The following is a 20,002-nucleotide window of genomic DNA, read 5'->3' on the forward strand; positions in this document are numbered from 1 at the left end:
ATGAGGTAGTATTAAAAGTGACTCTGTGGCTGTCTCCGTTTCAATGCTTCCTCACCCCCTCGCTGCCTCTTGAGCAGGATGAGCCGCCTCTCTGCCAACATCTGGTCATCTAATCTAAATGTTAATGTGAGACGTCTTTCTCACAGTGGCACACAGATGGTAAAGGCTGTTTCCAGGGGTCCTTTACAAGTTAGTCTGGCACAACCCGCCGACCCACTAGCATTCGCTGTCTCTCTCCCTTCCACCTCACTGACTCCGAGTGAGCAGACAGAGCATGTTGTCATTTTATGATGTAGTTTAGGAATGTAAAAATCTGAAACATTAATTTCATCAGTATAACAGCACTGTGCTGACAGAGCCTTGTAAAATGACATAATAAAATGAAACATTTTGAGCAGAAGGGCATCTGTCCTACACTGAGTAGTTACCTCAAGGGTCAAGGATCACCTCTTGTTTGGGAAGCAACACATTATTAACATTGTTAAAGCAGCACAACGGAGGAATTTCTAATCGCTAATAAGATGCTAGTGGCTAGACCTAGCGAAACCTCTTGAAATTTGCTTCCTTTGACACTATGACAAACTAGTGAGTCAACAACTTTCCTAAAACAGTCAAACATCAAGCAAGTGCAGCACAAGACAAAGCAAGACAGCAAATAAGCTACTTACTAGTTCAGCAGACAGCAGTAACCAGGCGGCTTCAGGCAAACTTACATAACGCAGTAATATGGCTACGGACCCTGGTTTGGCAATGGCATGGAGGTGATTCTCCATATTAAACGTCATTGTAGCGCCCCAATTTTTTTTAAGCTGTTATTTTAAGGTAAAACTGCTTATCCTAACCCTGAAGTCCATTCCTACATAATGCCACTTTAACTTTATTAACTAGTGTCAAGTAAAGTTTGTGAATGTTAAGCTCACCTCTGGACAATGGCAGGATCTCTGTGAGTTGAAAGCAGACTCATGACCTACAACCCCACCCCAAATAACAGTTTTGAAGGCGCTCATAACTTCCTTTTCCATGTCTGTTCTGTCTCTTTAGGAATGGGGGAAAGCGTGTATTCAATGTCTGCACAGCACCTGAGCTGAGCATTACTATGACTATGAAGAAGAGATCTTATCTACAACACTGATCTTTATGTCTTTCAGTAGTGTCTTGTTACTTCTTTACCAAGCTTAAATAATGCTGATTTTTCCATGGTTTGTAAGCTAAGTCACTTTCTAGAAGCCTTTACATAAATATGCTGCTCGTTGACCAGAAGTTCGAGATCGAAGTTTGTTTTTGCAAACTTGCTTCTGGGGTTCTGTACGTTGAGTTTCTGCAGTTGAGATGAACTTACACTGTGTGACATAGGGGAGTATATATCCAGTCCTGATAATTAAAGTGAGACATCACATCAGCAAGGGTAAACTAAATTTGAACATATGGACATATGTTCCCATGCTGTTCTTTTTCCCGTTTGGGAGGACCATGGTCCTTCAGAGAACAGATGGATCCCTGTTTAAATTTTGTCATTGACCATAGGGGGTAAACATGTTTGTCATCTCTTGAAGATGATGTTATTTTATAGACCGGAGCAGTCTTGGCCTCTCAAGCTACCTTACATGTCGTTCCTAATCAAGCTACTGGCCAGCATGGTTTCTGAGGATGCATCCGATAATCAAACTGAAGCCCAAGATCACACTCATGTATACAGACACATCCAAAGATCACAGTCATGCACACAGTCACATCCAAAGATCACACTCATGTATACAGACACATCCAAAGATCACAGTCATGCACACAGTCACATCCAAAGATCACACTCATGTATACAGACACATCCAAAGATCACAGTCATGCACACAGTCACATCCAAAGATCACACTCATGTATACAGACACATCCAAAGATCACACTCATGTTTACAGTCACATCCAAAGATCACACTCATTTACACAGACACATCCAAAGATCACAGTCATGCACACAGTCACATCCAAAGATCACACTCATGTACACAGACACATCCAAAGATCACAGTCATGCACACAGTCACATCCAAAGATCACACTCATGTACAGACACATCCAAAGATCACACTCATGTTTACAGTCACATCCAAAGATCACACTCATGTACACAGACACATCCAAAGATCACACTCATGTTTACAGTCACATCCAAAGATCACACTCATGTATACAGACACATCCAAAGATCACAGTCATGCACATAGTCACATCCAAAGACACATGCTGGCTGTTGTCAAGGCAACTCCAACGTCTTACCGCTATTTTTTAATTTTCTGATTTCATTAATGTGCTTTATTCTAAAAAAATGAAAGGTATTAACTAATTTTATGGTATATAACTTATGTTTCACATTTGAAATGTAGCATGAGAGTAAGATAATGACAGATTTTGTCCAGTAATTAAGTTGTCATATTCCATTTTGGTTTAAAGGATTGTTCTTTCAGGAAACCAACACTGACATTGATATGCATGAGATAACTAATCCCCTTCATCTTCATCTTCATGCACAGGTAACTGCCCTTGACAGCTCTGCCTCGGAAAACTACTGGAACTGCCTTCCACTTTCCTCTCGGTTGTTGAGGATTCCAGTCAAACATTCAGTACTCTGCCTTCTCTGGGATTTTTGCATTCGGAGAGACATGCTTTCCATTTCACACTGGAGCATTCTCCTTTTGATGACAGACATCGTGACCTTTCTCAACGGTCCCCCTCTGGTCCCTCTCACCCATCTCTCTGAGATCTGTTTTCTCCTCTCAAAGTGCTTTTTAGAACACACTCTCTTTCTCCATAAGTTGATCAAGTGAAATTGAGTGAATGAGTAATCATTGTATTTTAAGACTACTAATGAAGAATCCTAGCCTGGATACCAGCCTGAACTCCGCCCACAAAAATTTTGGTCTGGGAGATTCAGTCTGGAATCGAGTTAGTTGGGAGAGATTTAACGTTTCAAAAAGGTTGAAACGCAATCTAAACCAATCAAATTGTAAGGGCGGGCTTTATACGTTGATGGACAGATATAGATAGAATATACCGGAATATACATCGAACAAAGATGGCGCCGTCTCGGGAGCTTAGTGGGACATATTTTATATGATTTAAGCTATCTACACGACTTTTTTATGTCTACATTGACTCGGTTAGTTGTGTATACGCAAAACGAGTGTTGCCGAGGATTTTAGGTCCTAACTAAAGCACTCTAGACCATTATTGATCGGTTATATCGTTGAAACTAATGGTAGCTTCTAGCCTTGAGTGCTAATTAAGTAACGTGAGCAGGCATATCTCAGCAGATATTGACAGCGCATTCATTTTGAAAGAGGAACAGAGAAACGCGATCAAGGCATTTGTCGATTGAAAAGATGTTTTTGCCGTCCTTCCTACGGGAGCAGGTAAAAGTTTAATCTGTCAGATGGTAATACTACGTTGCGCTGATTGGTTCTAGGTATCCAATTCAGCGAAGAGGAATTTTCTTTCCTGGTTCGTTGAAACACGCCCCATAATCACAGCCCAATTGTCCGATCTCAGACTCATATTCTGACTAGAATTATGAGTATGACATCGTCAGGCTAGAAGAATCCATCAAGTTAAAAATTCAGTACACACATTTTTTTGAGGGGTAATTCATAAAAAGACATAATTCAGTAATTTTCTACTCATCCTTAGGCCAGGGTTCCTTGTTCTGTGGATCAAGAATTTTGAAAATATATGGGGCACCAAGTGATAACCAATACCTTCATTGGAAAACAGAACGTGTTTTGTTACAAAATGCATTCATTAACACAAAACCACCTTTTGTCCAATAAAAACACAAAGGAGTTAGCAAAATAATGATTAATGTCGTGCACGAAAAAATTACTGTTGTGCTTTTCATTTTGTGAAGATAAGGCTGAATGCACTTCTCAAGTTGTGGACAAAATAAACTTTGCAGTCAGAATTAATTATGTCCATGTAATAGATGTCCTGGTTCAACATTTCTACTTTTGTGGCATGAAATGAGAGAATGCACTGCACTTCACAAAGAGGGCTTTGGTCTAATGCATTCTATGAGTCAGCAGGTTACAGAATGCATTCTGTCCATGAAAGTAAAGGCTGCTTGAACTTCCATAGACTATCGCCTACGAACCTTAAGACAACCTTTCTTTCATGGACAGACTGCTTTCTGTAACCCGCAGAGTCACAGGATGTATTGTACTACACCCCTTTCATGCATATCATACTACTTCAGTAATGTAGCTGAACCATTATGTGGACAAAATTAACACTCCGCAGGCACGGAATGATCATAGTGTAGCACATTCTGCATTTCGTGCCACAAAAGTCTGAATGTTGACCTAGGACATCTATCATGGATTACTTACGAAATTAGTTTATTTAGTCCACAAAGTGAGAAGTTTATTCAACCTTTTGTCTGCAACATGAAAAAGCACATCAATCAATTTAGTGTGCCACAAAAGTTATTAGTTTTGTTTTCTGTGCAAGAAAGAATGTGGTATCATCAACATTTCATGGACACAATGCTACTGCGTTTGTGGACACAAGGCATTACAGTGTAATATAGTTTTTTACTAAATTCATTCATTTCACAACACAGAACATATTCTGTCTTGGAAAAAAGGTCTGTTGCACTGTCGCCCCATAACTTACTTTGTGTTGTGCTGACAAGCAAACTAGTATTGGATGGCTGCCGCCAAGAGGTTGAGCTACTCATGGCAGATCTCTGAGTTTGGGGTGAACTATCCCACCGTTGTACGCTGAGTGCTGGTCTAGCCGCTCCTACCTCCCTCATGGGTGAGAGAGAACCCCACTCATCTGAAGGGTTGTGATGCAAACTCTATTCCACTGAAACACTTTCCCTAGGGCCTGTCACATGGCCTCCTTCTGCTGTCGAGAGTGGAGAGGTTCTAAAGGCAGACTAAGCGAAGTCACTGAGGAAGCAGACGTCCACTGACAGCCCCTACTCTCACTTTCAGCTGTGTTGACCTCCCTGTCAATGCCTCTCAGTGCTACTTTACATTCCACCTCAATTTTCCATTCAGGCAGTATTCTGAGGCAGCCTTTTGACAGGCCTTTGTAAATCGAGAGAGGTGCTTGAGGAAAGAAAAGAAACGTGTAAAATATTTAATATTTGACACTGGAAGAGAAGGTGACAACCCATCTGGGACTAGAGGGTATTTTGCTGTCTACCTTTCACACGAATACCTACACACTGATACAAGCACACACACACGTTAGTATGGACACACAAGCACAATTGCCTATTCATAATTCAGAGTGCTCATTTTGTTTTAGATGGCAGTGAAGTATGTTGAGATTTTTCGAGTGAGGGAAGACAGGATGTATTTATGCATTTAAATATGAATTCAGTACAACTTCCTCTATCACCCAGGGCCTGCAGAAAAACACAGCAGCAGACTGCCAGGAGCAAGATCCAGACATGGACACTATCTATGTTGTAGTTGTGTATGAAGCTGAAAATACAGTTTATTCACAATTCTAATGTCAGTCAAAAAACAGATGTGGTATCCTTCATGAACCCAAACCCTGGGCTGGGCTGGGCTGACTTGAGGCCCCTGTTCACTCAGACACATGCGTTTGGGTTCATGTGGCCATATTTAGTATGAAGGGCTATGAATCTTATGTGGTGGCAATGAATACTCCATGTGCAAAAATGCCCAATTATGGCAAAATGGAGATCCAACTGGTGTTCAAACATGAATGATTAATGAATCCCCTAAGACGGAGCAAGCTTACAAAAGGTAGTGAAATATGAGCACTTCCCTCATAAATACACGCACACACATATTGCACACGTAAGAATACAGTCAAACATGTACATATTTACATGTTGAACACTTGTTGGATAAAGAAAAATATGAACTTATATTCAAGTTGAAATCATTTACCCCAAAATAGGTGCATTGTTCCCCTACCTATTTACAGTGTCAAGTGTTCAATGCAAGCAGAACCATCAATACAATATTGCATGCAAATACAGTATGAAGCATATTTGCAGGCAAACATTACTGTGCCATATGGTCGACACCTGAGCAAGACTGTGCTCAGCCCCCATCTTTATGTTTCCCCAAGCTGGGTCCACTCTTAAGGCCACACATACATTACCCTGATCTTTATGAATAATGCAGTCCTTTGGGTAAAGTTAGATGCCAGATCAATATCTGAATGATTTCCCATTTAATGAATTGTGCCTGATGACTGCTTGAATTACTTACATTCTCTATCATGATCAGCTCGATTCCTGTAATATGAGTCCTTGGGATTGATGAAGAATGCATTATGGATTATGAATATAAGGCATGTTATGGTATGGATGCTGTCACTGATTAAACACACACAGTGATCCACAACCCTGCCAAGCACTTCATCTTGTAAATCCAGAGCTCAGAGCATGATTGCCACCATACAGTGTTTTAACTAAATGTCCCCATTAAAATATTGAAGTGCTGTGGGGAGAAATTGTAACGGAGAAAACCGGCAAGCTCTATTTAGCCATTTCCAATTTGTCTGAAGGTGGATAACAGGAATAATGGCTTTTCATTAACAGCAAGGAATCTGAAGCAAAATCCTGCAGTTTAGGTTGACTGAAGCAAGGCCTTTGAAGTAAATGTTACTTAAGAACAGGAAAGACTCTTTTTCCAGGTATAGGCTTGCACTGAGCCCGTGGCTACATGAAAGACTACCATTAATTTCTATTCACCACAGAAACCTCAGCTTCGTTGCACACGTATGTGTAGTCCATGTTTACGTTAGCATCAGTCATATAAGCTCCTGTAAGTTCAAAGCTGGCCACCCACACAGAGGGCCTCCTCTTAATTAAACGTGTGCTTCATGACAGACGATGTGAGTAAAACGGGGATTTTCATTTCTCTCGGAGGAGAGCTATTTTCGTACCGTGATCCAGGAATGACTTTCAAGAAATGCTCACACTGTAGGGACCTCTTCATGATGTCGATATTTTGACAGCATGTAATCCCTAGCAGATACAGTTTAGGTTACACTGTATATTCTTCCACCAACACAAATATGATATTTTTAGATGTTAAAACTTGATTTTCACAAATTCTGTGTGAGGACTATTTATAGAAAAAACATGAGTAAATGAAGTGTTGCCCAAGTTTTGGTTTTATTAAATTTGGCGTATATGATGTATGGAGAAAATTAATTTACGAATGCTGTTTTCAGTTTTAAGACATACATTTAAATATTGATCATTCCCATGACATTGCCCCTCACTACTCTATGGACCATCATGAGTCCAAACTGACACCATTTGGCTCACTGTCTGTAGTGACTCATTTGACTCACTGTCTGTAGTGACTCATTTGGTTCACTGTCTGTAGTGTCACTGTCTGTAGTATCTCATTTGGCTCACTGTCTATAGTGTCTCATTTCGCTCACTGTCTGTAGTGTCTCATTTGAACTGCAAATTCTTACAATAACTGACATCCTCATCCCATTGCACAAACACAGGAGTATGTTCTGTTCCATGCAAGGGGACTGATCTGTAACCAGTAAATGTACAAAGGAACAGTATTTAGCAGACGCTGTTATCCAAAGCGACTCGCAGACAACCCGCAGCGATCAGGAATCCAACCCAGGTGACGCTAACCACTGGGACACATCACAGATGCTGTGTGCTCAGGGACACATGGCACCCCAGCAGAGCATGACGCACTCTATCATGGTGGCCAATCAGCACGGCTCTGCTACCCTTTAGAATCCCAATAAGGCGGATCATGCTGACTCAGGATAAAAAAACACATTTTAGTGGACGAAATGAGAAGACAGATAAAAACTTCAACAAAAGAAGGGGCTGAAAATGAACACTCGTTGGAGTGGAGGGGGTAATGACACAGAAGAGGAGAGAGAGGTGGATGAACACTGTGCCAGAAGATGGAGAGAAAGCATGGGTGAGACAATGGAGGGGAGCAGGGAGGAGGTTATGTGCAAATGAAGCTAAAGAAGAAAGAGCAGGGAGGCTGATTTAAGCACAAGGCCAATAGCCAATCATTACAGATGGAAGCAGCAGGCCCTGTAACAGAACAATGAGCATGCCAGGAAATATACCATACGCTGCCACTAATAGACTGCTCTTTTAATACTATGCAGACGAGGCAAAGAGGACAGAATATTATTATGATAATATGGAGCTTAGAGATAAAGAGATAAGACTGTTCCTCTGCAGGAGCTGTACCGAAAGGTTAATGGCAGGCCAAAGCATACTTACAGCAGTGAGACAGTATTTAATGGTTATGTGTAGCACATTCATTTTTTTGAAGAGGATAAGATGGCAAGAACATACATATCTTTGCATTGCGAAGAGACAGATGCATTTTGGGTTGTAGAGAGATTCTACAACCTTATTCTGATTCCTTATTCTAGTGCCGTCAAACTTAATCATTAGAACTCAACCAGGACATTGTAGCCTACAGTGTTTTTTAACCTTAAAATACATCATCTTGTTCGGTGACTGGTTTTCTCTATCCCTTTGAAAGAGCCTATACTGCAATTTTGAATGGAAGTAATCAGCACTATTAAAACAAAAATGGGAAACAATAGTTTGAGGTTTCTTGCTGGAGTTTTTTTGTATTATTCTTGTGTGAAAGCAACCGTCTCACACTGGGGCTTGTGACTGTGACCAGATCACAGCTCAGACGTAATCTAATCCCTCTTGGCTTCTTTTTCTCAAATAATGATACATTGATGGATTAAGGATGTCACCATACACTGTAGAACTGGTGCCCACTAAACCACGATATACCTAAGTCTGGAAAAGACTGAGAAGTTGATATATGTTTGCCTGACACAATGAACAACCCCAGTCTGCACAGTGTTAGTGCAGTGTTATTTTAATGAAATACCAAGTCTGAAACCACACACAGCAACTAAGACGCTTAATAGTGACTAGCAATTCATAATTAACAGGCACTAATTATCACATAAATGAGATTATGCGTGCTGTGCATATGGTTTGATTCTTAATTTGTAACAGATCTTTGGTCGGGAGATTCAGGGCAACAATGCCAAAAAAATACTGCAGTCACCAACCCATATTGCACTGCCTTAGGGAGCAAACCAGACTCTTAGCTAAGCTGATCCTCATATTGTTTACGGAAACAATCTCCCACTGGGAAGAATTCCCAGCAGCGCTCCTGGTACATCTTCCATACAAATGATTCCTGTGGAACAAAACAGACAAGAGAGTTAAATACAGTAGTTCTTCACGTAATCCAGAAGAATGATGAAATAGGGCACTGTTTTACAGGGCCCTGGCCATGGAAGACATACAGCACTGGTTTTACAGGGCTCTGGCCATGCCACTTCAACTTCCTGTTTTCTGACGCAGATACAGTAGACAGTAAATGTTGTAACATACAAGCCTTGCGCAGACTCATGTCATGCTTGCTGTGTTGTTGTGTGTGAAAGAGAGCTCAGTACCTGGCCAGTGTGCTCGGTTTCATCCTTGTTGATGAGGTACATCACAAAGAATCTGTAAGTGGGAGCAGAGGGAGCATTCAGACACTCAGTGAGATACTGCAGCATGCAGCCCAACCCTGAGAGAGCGAGAGAGAGCGAGAGCAGGTGGGTGCAGGAACCCCTCAGCTCTATCTGATTCAGCTCTGTAGAGACAGCAGGGGCTAGAGGACAACACTGCAGCAGTAGCAGCTCTATCTGATTCAGCTCTATGGAGACAGCAGGGGCTAGGCTAGAGGGTAGCATGCCATTATTCCGACGCCCCTTTGGTCCGACCCGTCAATATTCCGAAAATTTCCCATTAATCCTACAGCCCACTAATTCGAAATGATTAACATAAACCCATTGCTTCGACAGCTCAATGTTCCGACCAATGGCTGTTTGGGGTCGGTCAACATAATTCCCCAGGTCGTATATTCCTCGCCCCTCTTTTACCGGGTGCCAAGTAGACTGCCGCTGTAACGACTGCAGACGCACGTTGTTGCTGCTCTACTTTGCGCCCAGACACCAGAGACGCAATGGAGACAGATACGGACAAGTTATTTCGATTTTTGGTCGAGCTAGTGAAGTCTAGGCCAGCAGCGTCTTTGCAAATGTAAAATAAACAAAACAAACCAACTACGGATGGGCTAACAGCAGCATAGGTCTACTGCAGCCACGCACAGTTCGAGGACGGGAGGATAGCTTAATGGAAAGAACCCTGTTTGCGCTGCTTTTCGAGAGCTGTCATGGAAAGATGATTCCGCTTTGGTTTTGAGATTCACAGTTTTCTATCGATTTAGTCTATATAATTATAGTAACAATAATAATAATAATAATACTATAGGCCTGTAGGCATGCATTATTTTATCATGAGGTGACGGTGATCTAAAGCAGCTTTTGGTCGGAACATTGAACTGTCGGGACAAAGGGTTTCAATTTATCGGTGAAAATCTATCTAAGACTAAGGGCTGTAGGATCAATGGGACATTTTCGGAATATTGACGCATCGGACCAATGGGGCGTCGGAAAAATGAGCTGACCCCAGGCTAGAGGACAACAATGCAGCAGTAGCAGTAGCAGCTCTATCTGATTCAGCTCTATGGAGACAGCAGGGGCTAGGCTAGAGGACAACACTGCAGCAGTAGCAGTATCAGCTCTATCTGATTCAGCTCTATGGAGACAGCAGGGGCTAGGCTAGAGGACAACACTGCAGCAGTAGCAGTAGCAGCTCTATCTGATTCAGCTCTATGGAGACAGCAGGGGCTAGGCTAGAGGACAACACTGCAGCAGTAGCAGGAGCAGCAGTAGCTTAGCTGTACTCACAGATAGTTGGCCAGGTTGTGTTCCTGCAGCGTGTGCACTTCAAATCCATGAGGCATGGTGTCAAAGTACTCATTACCAATGCCACATATGAAGCACTTGGTCTACACCAGCGGAGGGCCATGAAACAAAGAGTATATCATTATATTATATTAATGGCTTCATATATATTTATATGAATAGCATTGAGTCACATCATGCACAAGGTGATACATATGCAAAGTTCCTTTCTCAGACTTGACCATGAAGTTAGTAGAGGATATAAAGAGACATCCATCATCCTGGGTGTATTTGGAAGGCCTGGCTAGTTAGTATTGTGTGTGTGAGACGTGTGCTGGTCACACCTCCATATCCTCTTTGACCTGCTCCTGCTGATCTCTCAGCTCTCCAAATGCATCAATGATGAGACCTGCACCCAAAGGTGGGTGTGCACGTCCAGAGAAAGATGGAGGAAAGGAATGGGACATAGAGACACATATGTGAGGTTATGCTCCACAACTGCAAAACAAGGTGCCTGACACTAACATCAACTAAAAGAGTACATTCAGAGAACTCAACTCATACAAATATCTAAGTACATGTCCAACTTCATGCTATTATTAATGCCAGGATTGGTCAATTATTTCAGCATATATCCATTCATACTGCAAGACTAGTATCAATCATTTCAGTATATCCATTAAGACTGTAAGACGAGTATCAATTATTTCAGTATATATCCATTAAAACTGCAAGACTATCATCAATCATTTTTGGTAGATCAGATCAGTAAGATATGAATAAAATAATTTGATATCAAAATAACCTAAACCCTAGTCCCCTTCATGCAGTAAAGATGAGCTTTCCCTTTCAAAGGTTGAGTGGACTCAATGTGATGCACCTTGTATGATTGCTAGCAGGATAACTATAACGAAAAAGAAGAAGGTGATGTCGAAGATGATGCGGTAGAACTCAGAGTCGTCTCCGGCGGGATCCTCAATCTCATCCCCGATGCCTCCCCCAGCTCTCACCCCCACGTACATGTGGAACATGTAACACTGCCAGGGAGAAGAACAGACATTTTACACAAAACATGTAACACTGCCAGGGAGAAACATCAGACATTTTACACAAAACATGTCACACTGCCAGGGAGAAACATCAGACATTTTACACAAAACATGTAACACTGCCAGGGAGAAGAACAGACATTTTACGCAACACATGTCACACTGCCAGGGAGAAGAACAGACATTTTACGCAACACATGTAACACTGCCAGGGAGAAACATCAGACATTTTACACAACACATGTCACACTGCCAGGGAGAAGATCAGACATTTTACACAAAACACACAATGGCAGTTCAGCAGTCGTGCAACAGGCATATTAAATATTGTACAGCATTATCCCTGTGCCGTGCATGACTCCAGTAATTCACCCTAGCCCTGCCTCATTTGGAGAGGAGATGAACTGATTAGCTTTCGGTCTGGCTTCCGAGGTAGTGATTAGACTGAAGACATCATCAGACTGGCTCAGTGCAGTGACTGACAGGTAAATGCCCACCAGCACACTGAGATCTATAAAGCTTGGCCTGGGAACCACTAAAGCAGCAGATGATTATCTATCTGAAAGCCTAAATAACACGTAACACAACTGCATTCAAACACACACACAAGTCCTCTAACAGGATTAGACGCCAACACACACACACTACACATGCGAGTGACACAGAGGGGGGAATAATCAATACTCACTGTCATCATATCGTCACATTTCATGTCCAGACCTTCACCGTCTTCACTTTTGTTGTAGAACTTCCGGAAGAAGTTAAAGGCAACGACTGTGTAGAGATAGACTATGACAGCCAGCAGCCCCAGGGTCAACATCAGCTGTAGCGCACACATTAACATATTCATATAAGAACCAAAGCACTCTTAGCCTGCTATGGTGCACACATTCAGTTATTCATATAAGAACCAAAGCACTCTTAGCCAGCTATGGTGCACACATATACAGTATATACACATAATAACCAAATAACTCTGATCCAGCTATGGTACACACAGTCACATATTCATATAGGAACCAAAGCACTCTTAGCCTGCTATGGTGCACACATTCGAATATCCATATAGGCAGGGGCGGAGTGGGACACAAAAATCCACCGGGACTATTCTGACTGCACCGGCCCACCACCGGCCAACAACGTGCCCAAAACTGGCCCAACCAATCCCCTCCACCTCCCATCAACTTCACAAACAATTATTGTTAGATTTAGGGCCCTATCTTGCCGATCAGAAACGCAAGTAGGACGGCGCCAAGCGCAAGTAGCTGTGTGGGCGGCTCTATGGCGCAGTTGCTATTTTAACGGCGGAAAAAACACACTTGCGTCCAGCGCAAGTGTCAAAAGGGTTGGTCCAAAGGAGGTTACTCAGCCATAGGTGTGGTTTGGGCGTAATATGCAATAAACCAATCGGAGCGTCATTTCACATTCCCTTAAAGAGCGAGAAGCGCATAGTCCATAGCGGCTTGTTATTTTGATGGCGGAATTACCTGGTGGAAGACCGGAGAAGTTCACAGCCGAGGAGACCGACGTGAGATTTACACCAATTTTTTGGCAAGCCATATATAATTACAAGGAAAATAAAGTATTTACCACTTGAGGAAATCAGTGTGAAATCCATATCCAAGATATTTTAAAAATAAGCATACATGTAGCCTACACATTGACCCAAATGATTCAGGTTAATTGAAGCTGCGTGACATTTGATTTATTGTATGGCTTTGTAAAAAGCCGGGAGATAGATATATATGGGGATGCGAGAAACCCTCCAAAAGTAAGCAAAGTCAAGCAAGCATGTCAAGATATTGCCGTGATTGTTTCTGCAACGGGGCACCCGAAAACGTTGCCGAAAACGCTATAATGACGTCCGGAGACGTGGGACATCCAAGCTGGAAGGTAACACACGTTCTCGTGCCTTCACGGGAGGTGGATCTGCCTCGACCCAGGATCTGACGGCAGCAGAGGACATCGCCACGTCTACCCTCACGCCTGAGAGCGTGCAGGGATTTGGGGGCATGGAAATCGGCACCCAAGCCAGTGCACCAGCTGACCAAACCCAAGGTACATAAATAAAGTCCACATACACAGAGATGAGTTTACAAGATTTATAATAATACTGGCATTAAATAAATGCAACAAAGCCATACAATAAATCAAATGTCACGCAGCTTCAATTAACCTGAATCATTTGGGTCAATTGTGTACGCTAGATGTATGCCTAGTTTTTAAATGTCTTGGATACGGATATCACAATGATTTCCTCATGTGGTAAATACTTTATTTTCCTTGTAATTATATATGGCTTGCCAAACAATTGGTGTAAATCTCTCGTGAAGACGACAGAAGTAAAGTGTAGCCTACAGGTCCTATACTGTGCGGGCAAGCACATGCGCCCTTAAAATAGCGTTCTGAATACGCGTTACAGACTTTAGACATTGCGCCTCACATTAGACCAGCTTTTTTTTGGTCAATGGCGCACGGCGCACGGCGTTGTTTTGAAAACTGCAAAATACCACTTGCGCCAGAGAAACGCCTTCTCTGTTCCGCCCCCGCCCATGACGACGCAAGTTCATTTCGAAGCGGACCTCTGGAGGGAAAATCGCGCTGTGCGCCGGGTGCAAGATAGGAATGATACTTGCGTCGGTGACAATGTCACTTGCGCTGGGTGCAAGATAGGGCCCTTAGTGTTGATGTGATGTGTGGGTGACAGTCATGTGTATTTGTATATATACATTTATGGAAATACGGAACAAATCGCGTCCCGTATTGGCTCAAATGTTATGCTAATTCGCAACAATGTGTCCTGTCAACTCACTCGCATCACTAGTTGACGGCTCGTTGAATAAATCCGTAATTCTTGTACATTTTGATGCACTCTCCTCCAGCATCCGCCTCTTTTTCAGTCTGCCCTTTTCGGCACCTCCTTTCTCCTTTCTCTTATGTCCCTCCATCAGGTCCACTTCACCTGCTCTCTCTCCCTGATAGCCGCTAATTTATCTCCCTACGTTCACTTGATAAAGGCAGAACGATACGCATTTCCCATGAGGCCTTGCTCTGACGATTGTACATTCATTTATGAAGAAAAAAACGAATTAAATCGCTGGCCAATTTATTTTTGTGGTCATGACAATAATGTAGCGTCTGAATATATATCAATATAGGAGGCTAAACAAAAATCAGTAGGCTGTATTAATGGTAGTGAGTTCAACACCCACCATGAATGAGATGTCAAGAGACAAAAAGTGCTATAAATATTGGTTGGACCGACATATTGATTTAGTGTCGGAGAATTAGAGATTACCATACCACAAAGATGTGATGTGAAAACAGTAGCCAATGGGCCACTCGCAGATTGTACACGGCCGCGGAGGCTGCCTTAAAGGCTGCTTCACGTTAGTTCTTTGGCCGACCGGCCCACCGGGAAAAGTCCCGGTCCTCCCGACGGCCACTCCGCCCCTGCATATAGGAACCAAAGCACTCTGATCCTGCTATGGTGAACACATATACTGTATATATATATATATATATTCATATAATAACCAAATAACTCTGATCCTGCTATGGTACACACATTCACATATTCATATAAGAACCAAAGCACTCTGATCCTGATATGGTGATATTTAGAGGATGGTGTGTATGTGACAGTACCTGTTTGCCATTGTGTGTGACGGAGGTGAGGATGGTCCTCAGTGTTTTAAAGGCCATAGCAATGTCCAGCAGATGAGCAGCAAAGAAGAAGTTGTTAAAGTGGCCAAGGACAGACACAGACATATACCAAGCCAGGTACAGGAAAGACTAGATCAGCCAGAGATAAAAGGAAGAATGATTACCAGTTGGTGTATGAATCATCACCATGTTTATATGAATATTTCATTTGTAGTACTATACAAGGGCATCCATTTGGGACATAGCCTATGCCTGCATGGCATTTCAGACCCAATACTCACAGGAACAAAAAAAAAGAAGTTGAGAGTTGAAGTCAGATTCTACATTTCGACTCTAGGAACCTTCACACTTTACACTTACATTATCAGTGAACACCACACCAAGTTTCCATATCTGGTACTTCATGTCAATGGAGCTCAACCTAAAAGGATGAAAAGGTCTCTTCAGTCTCACTGTTCTCATCCTCTTTTTTACAGCAATAACATGTCCCAGGCTTTTCAGGTTGACCCTCACTGCCATCTTCTGGCAGTGGCTCCCTGCCTGCCTGTTTCACCGTTAAACTGGTGGAGCGTGAAAGAGGCGGAGGTAACGGGCAGCTTGACTAACTCACAGGGCTGAGAGGGAGTGCTCTCACCTGGGTCTCCTCCTCTCCATGCCCCGGGCACTGAAGTCCAGAGCGGCTCGATCCAGACCCAGCAGGTCACTGATCCGCGCCAAGCCGTAAAAATCCCCATATTTATCCATCACCTGGCAAGACGCACAGACACAGACACGGACACGCAGTGCCTCTCAGATCCATTTCATAACACCTACTATAAAAGGACTTTTTGGGACTTCAAGTTTAAATCATAATGCTGCAAAAAGGCATACCTTCCTCTTCACAAACTTATCCCAGTAGTTACTCGGAAATGACCTAAAAGGAACATGAATACACACACACAATTCCAGTCATAAAATATAAAAAACATACGTAAATAAATCATAAATATATGCATACATACAATATATGAATGAGTTTCCACGTTTTTCTTTCAAGAATGATCCACTGAAAAGTGATAATCACACAAACAAGCACGTGTCATATCGCTAATGAATGAGGATCTTACGGAGTATTAATGACGAGTCTGTCCCACTGTCCTCTGATGTCATCTTCAGAGGGCTGCTCCGTCACATAGAGGCCATCAAACTCAAGCTTGCGCGCTACTTCTTTCTCCCGCTTAAAAATCACCAAGGGAACCTGACAATCCATAAAAATGGCCACAACAAAAACAAATATGTCAGTAATAAGATACAGTGAGGTAGTTTTTCAAAGCTTCTGAGCATGTGTACTTTGTCACCTTCAGACAGTAGTAGCCGATGATACAGCAGAAGGATATGAGGGTGTGAATGATGGCCAGGCAACGCAGAGAGGGCTCCATGTAGCCACTGCTCTCCTCCAGGATGAAAGGGGCTGTGTTTGAGGACTGGGTGTCCAGGGACGGCACCGGCCCCTCCACGCTCACATCATCTGGGCTGTCAGACCTAGCAGACCCCTCTGGGTCCTCTTCATCTTCAGCCCCAAATGATGAGGAGACCTGAGCCCGTGACCAGGGGTGACAGCATGTGGTCATGGGTTAAACATGGATGACTAACTCAATAACTCAGCAGTGTAAGGACCAGTAGAAATTAATTGAATATCAAGGTGTTCTCTAGGTCCCTATTGATGTATTTCAACAACAGGGTAGAAAGAGCATGCTGATTGTTACTCAATGCCTAGTTGGTATGAAATGATTTTCAAAGAAAACACTATTACCTTATAAAACAGAAGGATGAAATTGATGGCAAAAGCAACAAACAGGGCGAGAAATCGCATGTTGTAGAAGTTCCTGGCGAAGCAGTTCTGTGAAATCACATAGAATAGTATTGTGAGTGGAAGCGCATAATAATGAAATATTGATGGATGCATAATCTCTGCATAAACAGACATGTTTTTCAAAATGATTTGTGTGTATCCATTAATCGTACAAGCATTCTTCTCTGATAGGATCTCAATGTTTTCCAAAAAGCTGACTCCTGGACATGTTCATCCTCCTGCTTTGAGCGGCGCCGCTGCCTGGCTCTCCACCTCTGCTTGCACTCCTTCCTCTCCTGCTTCTTTTCATCATCCTCTCCACTGAGAACAAGATTTATAAATCAAATACAATGAAATACTGCTATTGGCTCATTTGAATAACCAATGGGTATGAACTCTGTTATCACAGGCACAAATAACCTTGCCTTGCTATTGTGAACGACATTTTTCTGTGACAACCTAGTCCACAAGATAATGAGATGTTTTAAATATGTATACTTCTATCTAGTCTATCTGTCCGCACCTTTAGAAAAAAAAGAGCTTAATTGTAGACCAACTCACTCTGCTTTTTCAGTCACTTTCTCATTCTTTTCTTCACAGTACTGTGTCTTGAGTGTAGATACCTAAAACAACACCAACGTGAGAGTTAGACCGGCTCTTTCAGAGGACATATTAATTATCCCTATAAGTCTCTGAGATTTGGGAACAAAACCCAGGGAGAATCTGTCCTCATCCAGCTGCATACAGCTGCAAAGTTAGCATTGAATGCCCTGTCCATTATATATGACATCTTGATTAAAAGCAATACGTTTTGTTTTTCCTCATTATATTATTTGACAGCAGCCTACTCCACTGACAATATACCACTTTGAAGCGCTGAGCTTCAAAGACAAACACGTTCCTGATGAAGCAGAAAGGAGCAGCCTTGCTTGACGATGTGTCGCCTTGCCAAGTGTTCCCAGACAGCACATGCACAGGCAATTTCAACCAGCCGTGAAACTGAGCACCTAGTGGCGTGTCTCAACCACAGACCGTGCACAGACCACTGATCCGAGGTGATGTATGTGTGTGATATCATCTTGATTAAAGCTTTGGAGGAGCACTCATGGAGCACAACATGTCTAATTGTAAAGATCTGAAGATCTGAGATCTGTGTCCTGAATACAAGGTCCCAACAAACCAGCATGTGCACAGCCTTCACAAGCCTCCGGGCTACTGGATATAAATATATCACACTTGTGGTAAGACTTGAACTAACAACATTGACCGTATTCAAAATATATTGCACCTTTCATGTTAAACCTAAAATGGCCCCTGCTGCATACAATATATGTTTCCAAATGTCACCAGAGTGGAGAGAACAGCAAGTTTGATTGGTTTCTGCCCACCTGAGTCAGACTGGCAAATTGCAGGGGAAAGCTGACAGATGCTAAAAATATCTGGGTCATTTTGTTGGTAAGGCTGCAGTAAAATTGGACAGAGACCTGCATAAACTGATAAACACAACAAGCTTATCAGATGCAGGTACTGTCTCTGGCTCACCCTAATGGACCAAATGGTTTTTTTATGAGACTGCAGTTCTCAAGTTCATTAAACCAGCTGGTACTTGTTGACAGGAAATCACAATACACGATACCCAATCACAATACCTTTTGTTTCCCCCTAAGGTCAGCAGTGTCAGTGAGCTCAGCGGAGCCGGAGAGAGGATGATCTAGGCTGCTGCTGTTGTCATGAGATATGAGTCTGAACTTGGTGCCCTCCTTCCTTATGCGCAGCCCGAAGACGTCTGTGGCGCCCAGCGGCTCTTTGGACACGGCTGAGAGGTCAAGATCCACTACACTCAGGTCCTCTTGGGAGGAGTCGGTGTCCGAGTGCTTCCTGGCTCCATCCCCCAACCCGACGTGCACCACGGAGGCCTCATCCAGGCTGGGGTCAGGGACGTCAATTACCAGGTCAGCCAGGGTCATGTCCTTCACCATCTCAATAATGCCCCCATTGATGAAGATCAGGTAGAGTATATAGAGTATGGAGGAGATCACACAGAAGACCACTTGAGCCAAGCCCGTGAGAAGGCTGAAGAAGAATGAGAAAGTTACACTTGAAAGACCCTTCAAGGTGACCATTCTCAGGTGCTTACGGAGGCTCCTCACAGAGAGCAGTGACATCAGCATCATCAGGAAGTACACAGGGGCCAGGAGAACATACAGTACTGCAGAGAGGGAAAAGAAACTTGTTTCTCTGGGTCTTCTCCTCTCAGCCTCTTTCTCATCATCTTCATCCTTTTCGACCGTCCCCTCGGCAGCATCAGAACCAGAGATCTGTGCTGCTAGCTGCATTTCAAAGATGGTGTCCTCGCAGAAGTTCACAAAAAGCTCCATCTTCTCTTTCTCTCCCCCCTCATTGACGACTTCAAAGATGAACTGGCGCTTGGACTCCTTCACCTGAGGTTTCTCCCACTGTGTCCGGCTTGACTCGCTGATCTCAAAGTAAACACGCTCGATGCGCTTAGCACTCCCCAGGATCTCTATACGACCAAGGTGGGGCTGGAAGTACCTGTGAAGGAATTAACACCATTGAAATCATTCTCTGTAACAACAGCATGTCAAATTCAAAGATAAGGCCTGCTCATAAAGTGCCGTTGTCTT

General features: G+C 42.9%; 1 protein-coding gene across 1 annotated transcript in view; it reads right to left on the reverse strand.

Annotated features, from left to right (window-relative positions):
• Positions 1 to 9,118: 9,118 nt before the first annotated feature.
• ryr2b (ryanodine receptor 2b (cardiac)) overlaps positions 9,119 to 20,002 on the reverse strand; it is a gene marked incomplete at both ends in the record, with an annotated part of 56,955 nt that continues 46,071 nt past the window's right edge. Inside the window, 16 exons of the mRNA XM_080848615.1 lie at positions 9,119 to 9,214; positions 9,474 to 9,525; positions 10,815 to 10,915; positions 11,156 to 11,220; positions 11,692 to 11,848; positions 12,549 to 12,683; positions 15,509 to 15,655; positions 15,887 to 15,947; positions 16,161 to 16,273; positions 16,397 to 16,439; positions 16,633 to 16,763; positions 16,864 to 17,100; positions 17,319 to 17,405; positions 17,531 to 17,678; positions 17,919 to 17,980; positions 19,007 to 19,910. Coding sequence (XP_080704741.1) covers positions 9,119 to 9,214; positions 9,474 to 9,525; positions 10,815 to 10,915; positions 11,156 to 11,220; positions 11,692 to 11,848; positions 12,549 to 12,683; positions 15,509 to 15,655; positions 15,887 to 15,947; positions 16,161 to 16,273; positions 16,397 to 16,439; positions 16,633 to 16,763; positions 16,864 to 17,100; positions 17,319 to 17,405; positions 17,531 to 17,678; positions 17,919 to 17,980; positions 19,007 to 19,910 — 2,539 coding nt within the window. The remainder of the gene's footprint in view (positions 9,215 to 9,473; positions 9,526 to 10,814; positions 10,916 to 11,155; positions 11,221 to 11,691; positions 11,849 to 12,548; positions 12,684 to 15,508; positions 15,656 to 15,886; positions 15,948 to 16,160; positions 16,274 to 16,396; positions 16,440 to 16,632; positions 16,764 to 16,863; positions 17,101 to 17,318; positions 17,406 to 17,530; positions 17,679 to 17,918; positions 17,981 to 19,006; positions 19,911 to 20,002) is intronic.

The sequence above is a fragment of the Sprattus sprattus genome, assembly GCF_963457725.1.
Source record: "Sprattus sprattus genome assembly, chromosome: 12".
Classification (NCBI taxonomy): Eukaryota; Metazoa; Chordata; class Actinopteri; order Clupeiformes; family Clupeidae; genus Sprattus; species Sprattus sprattus.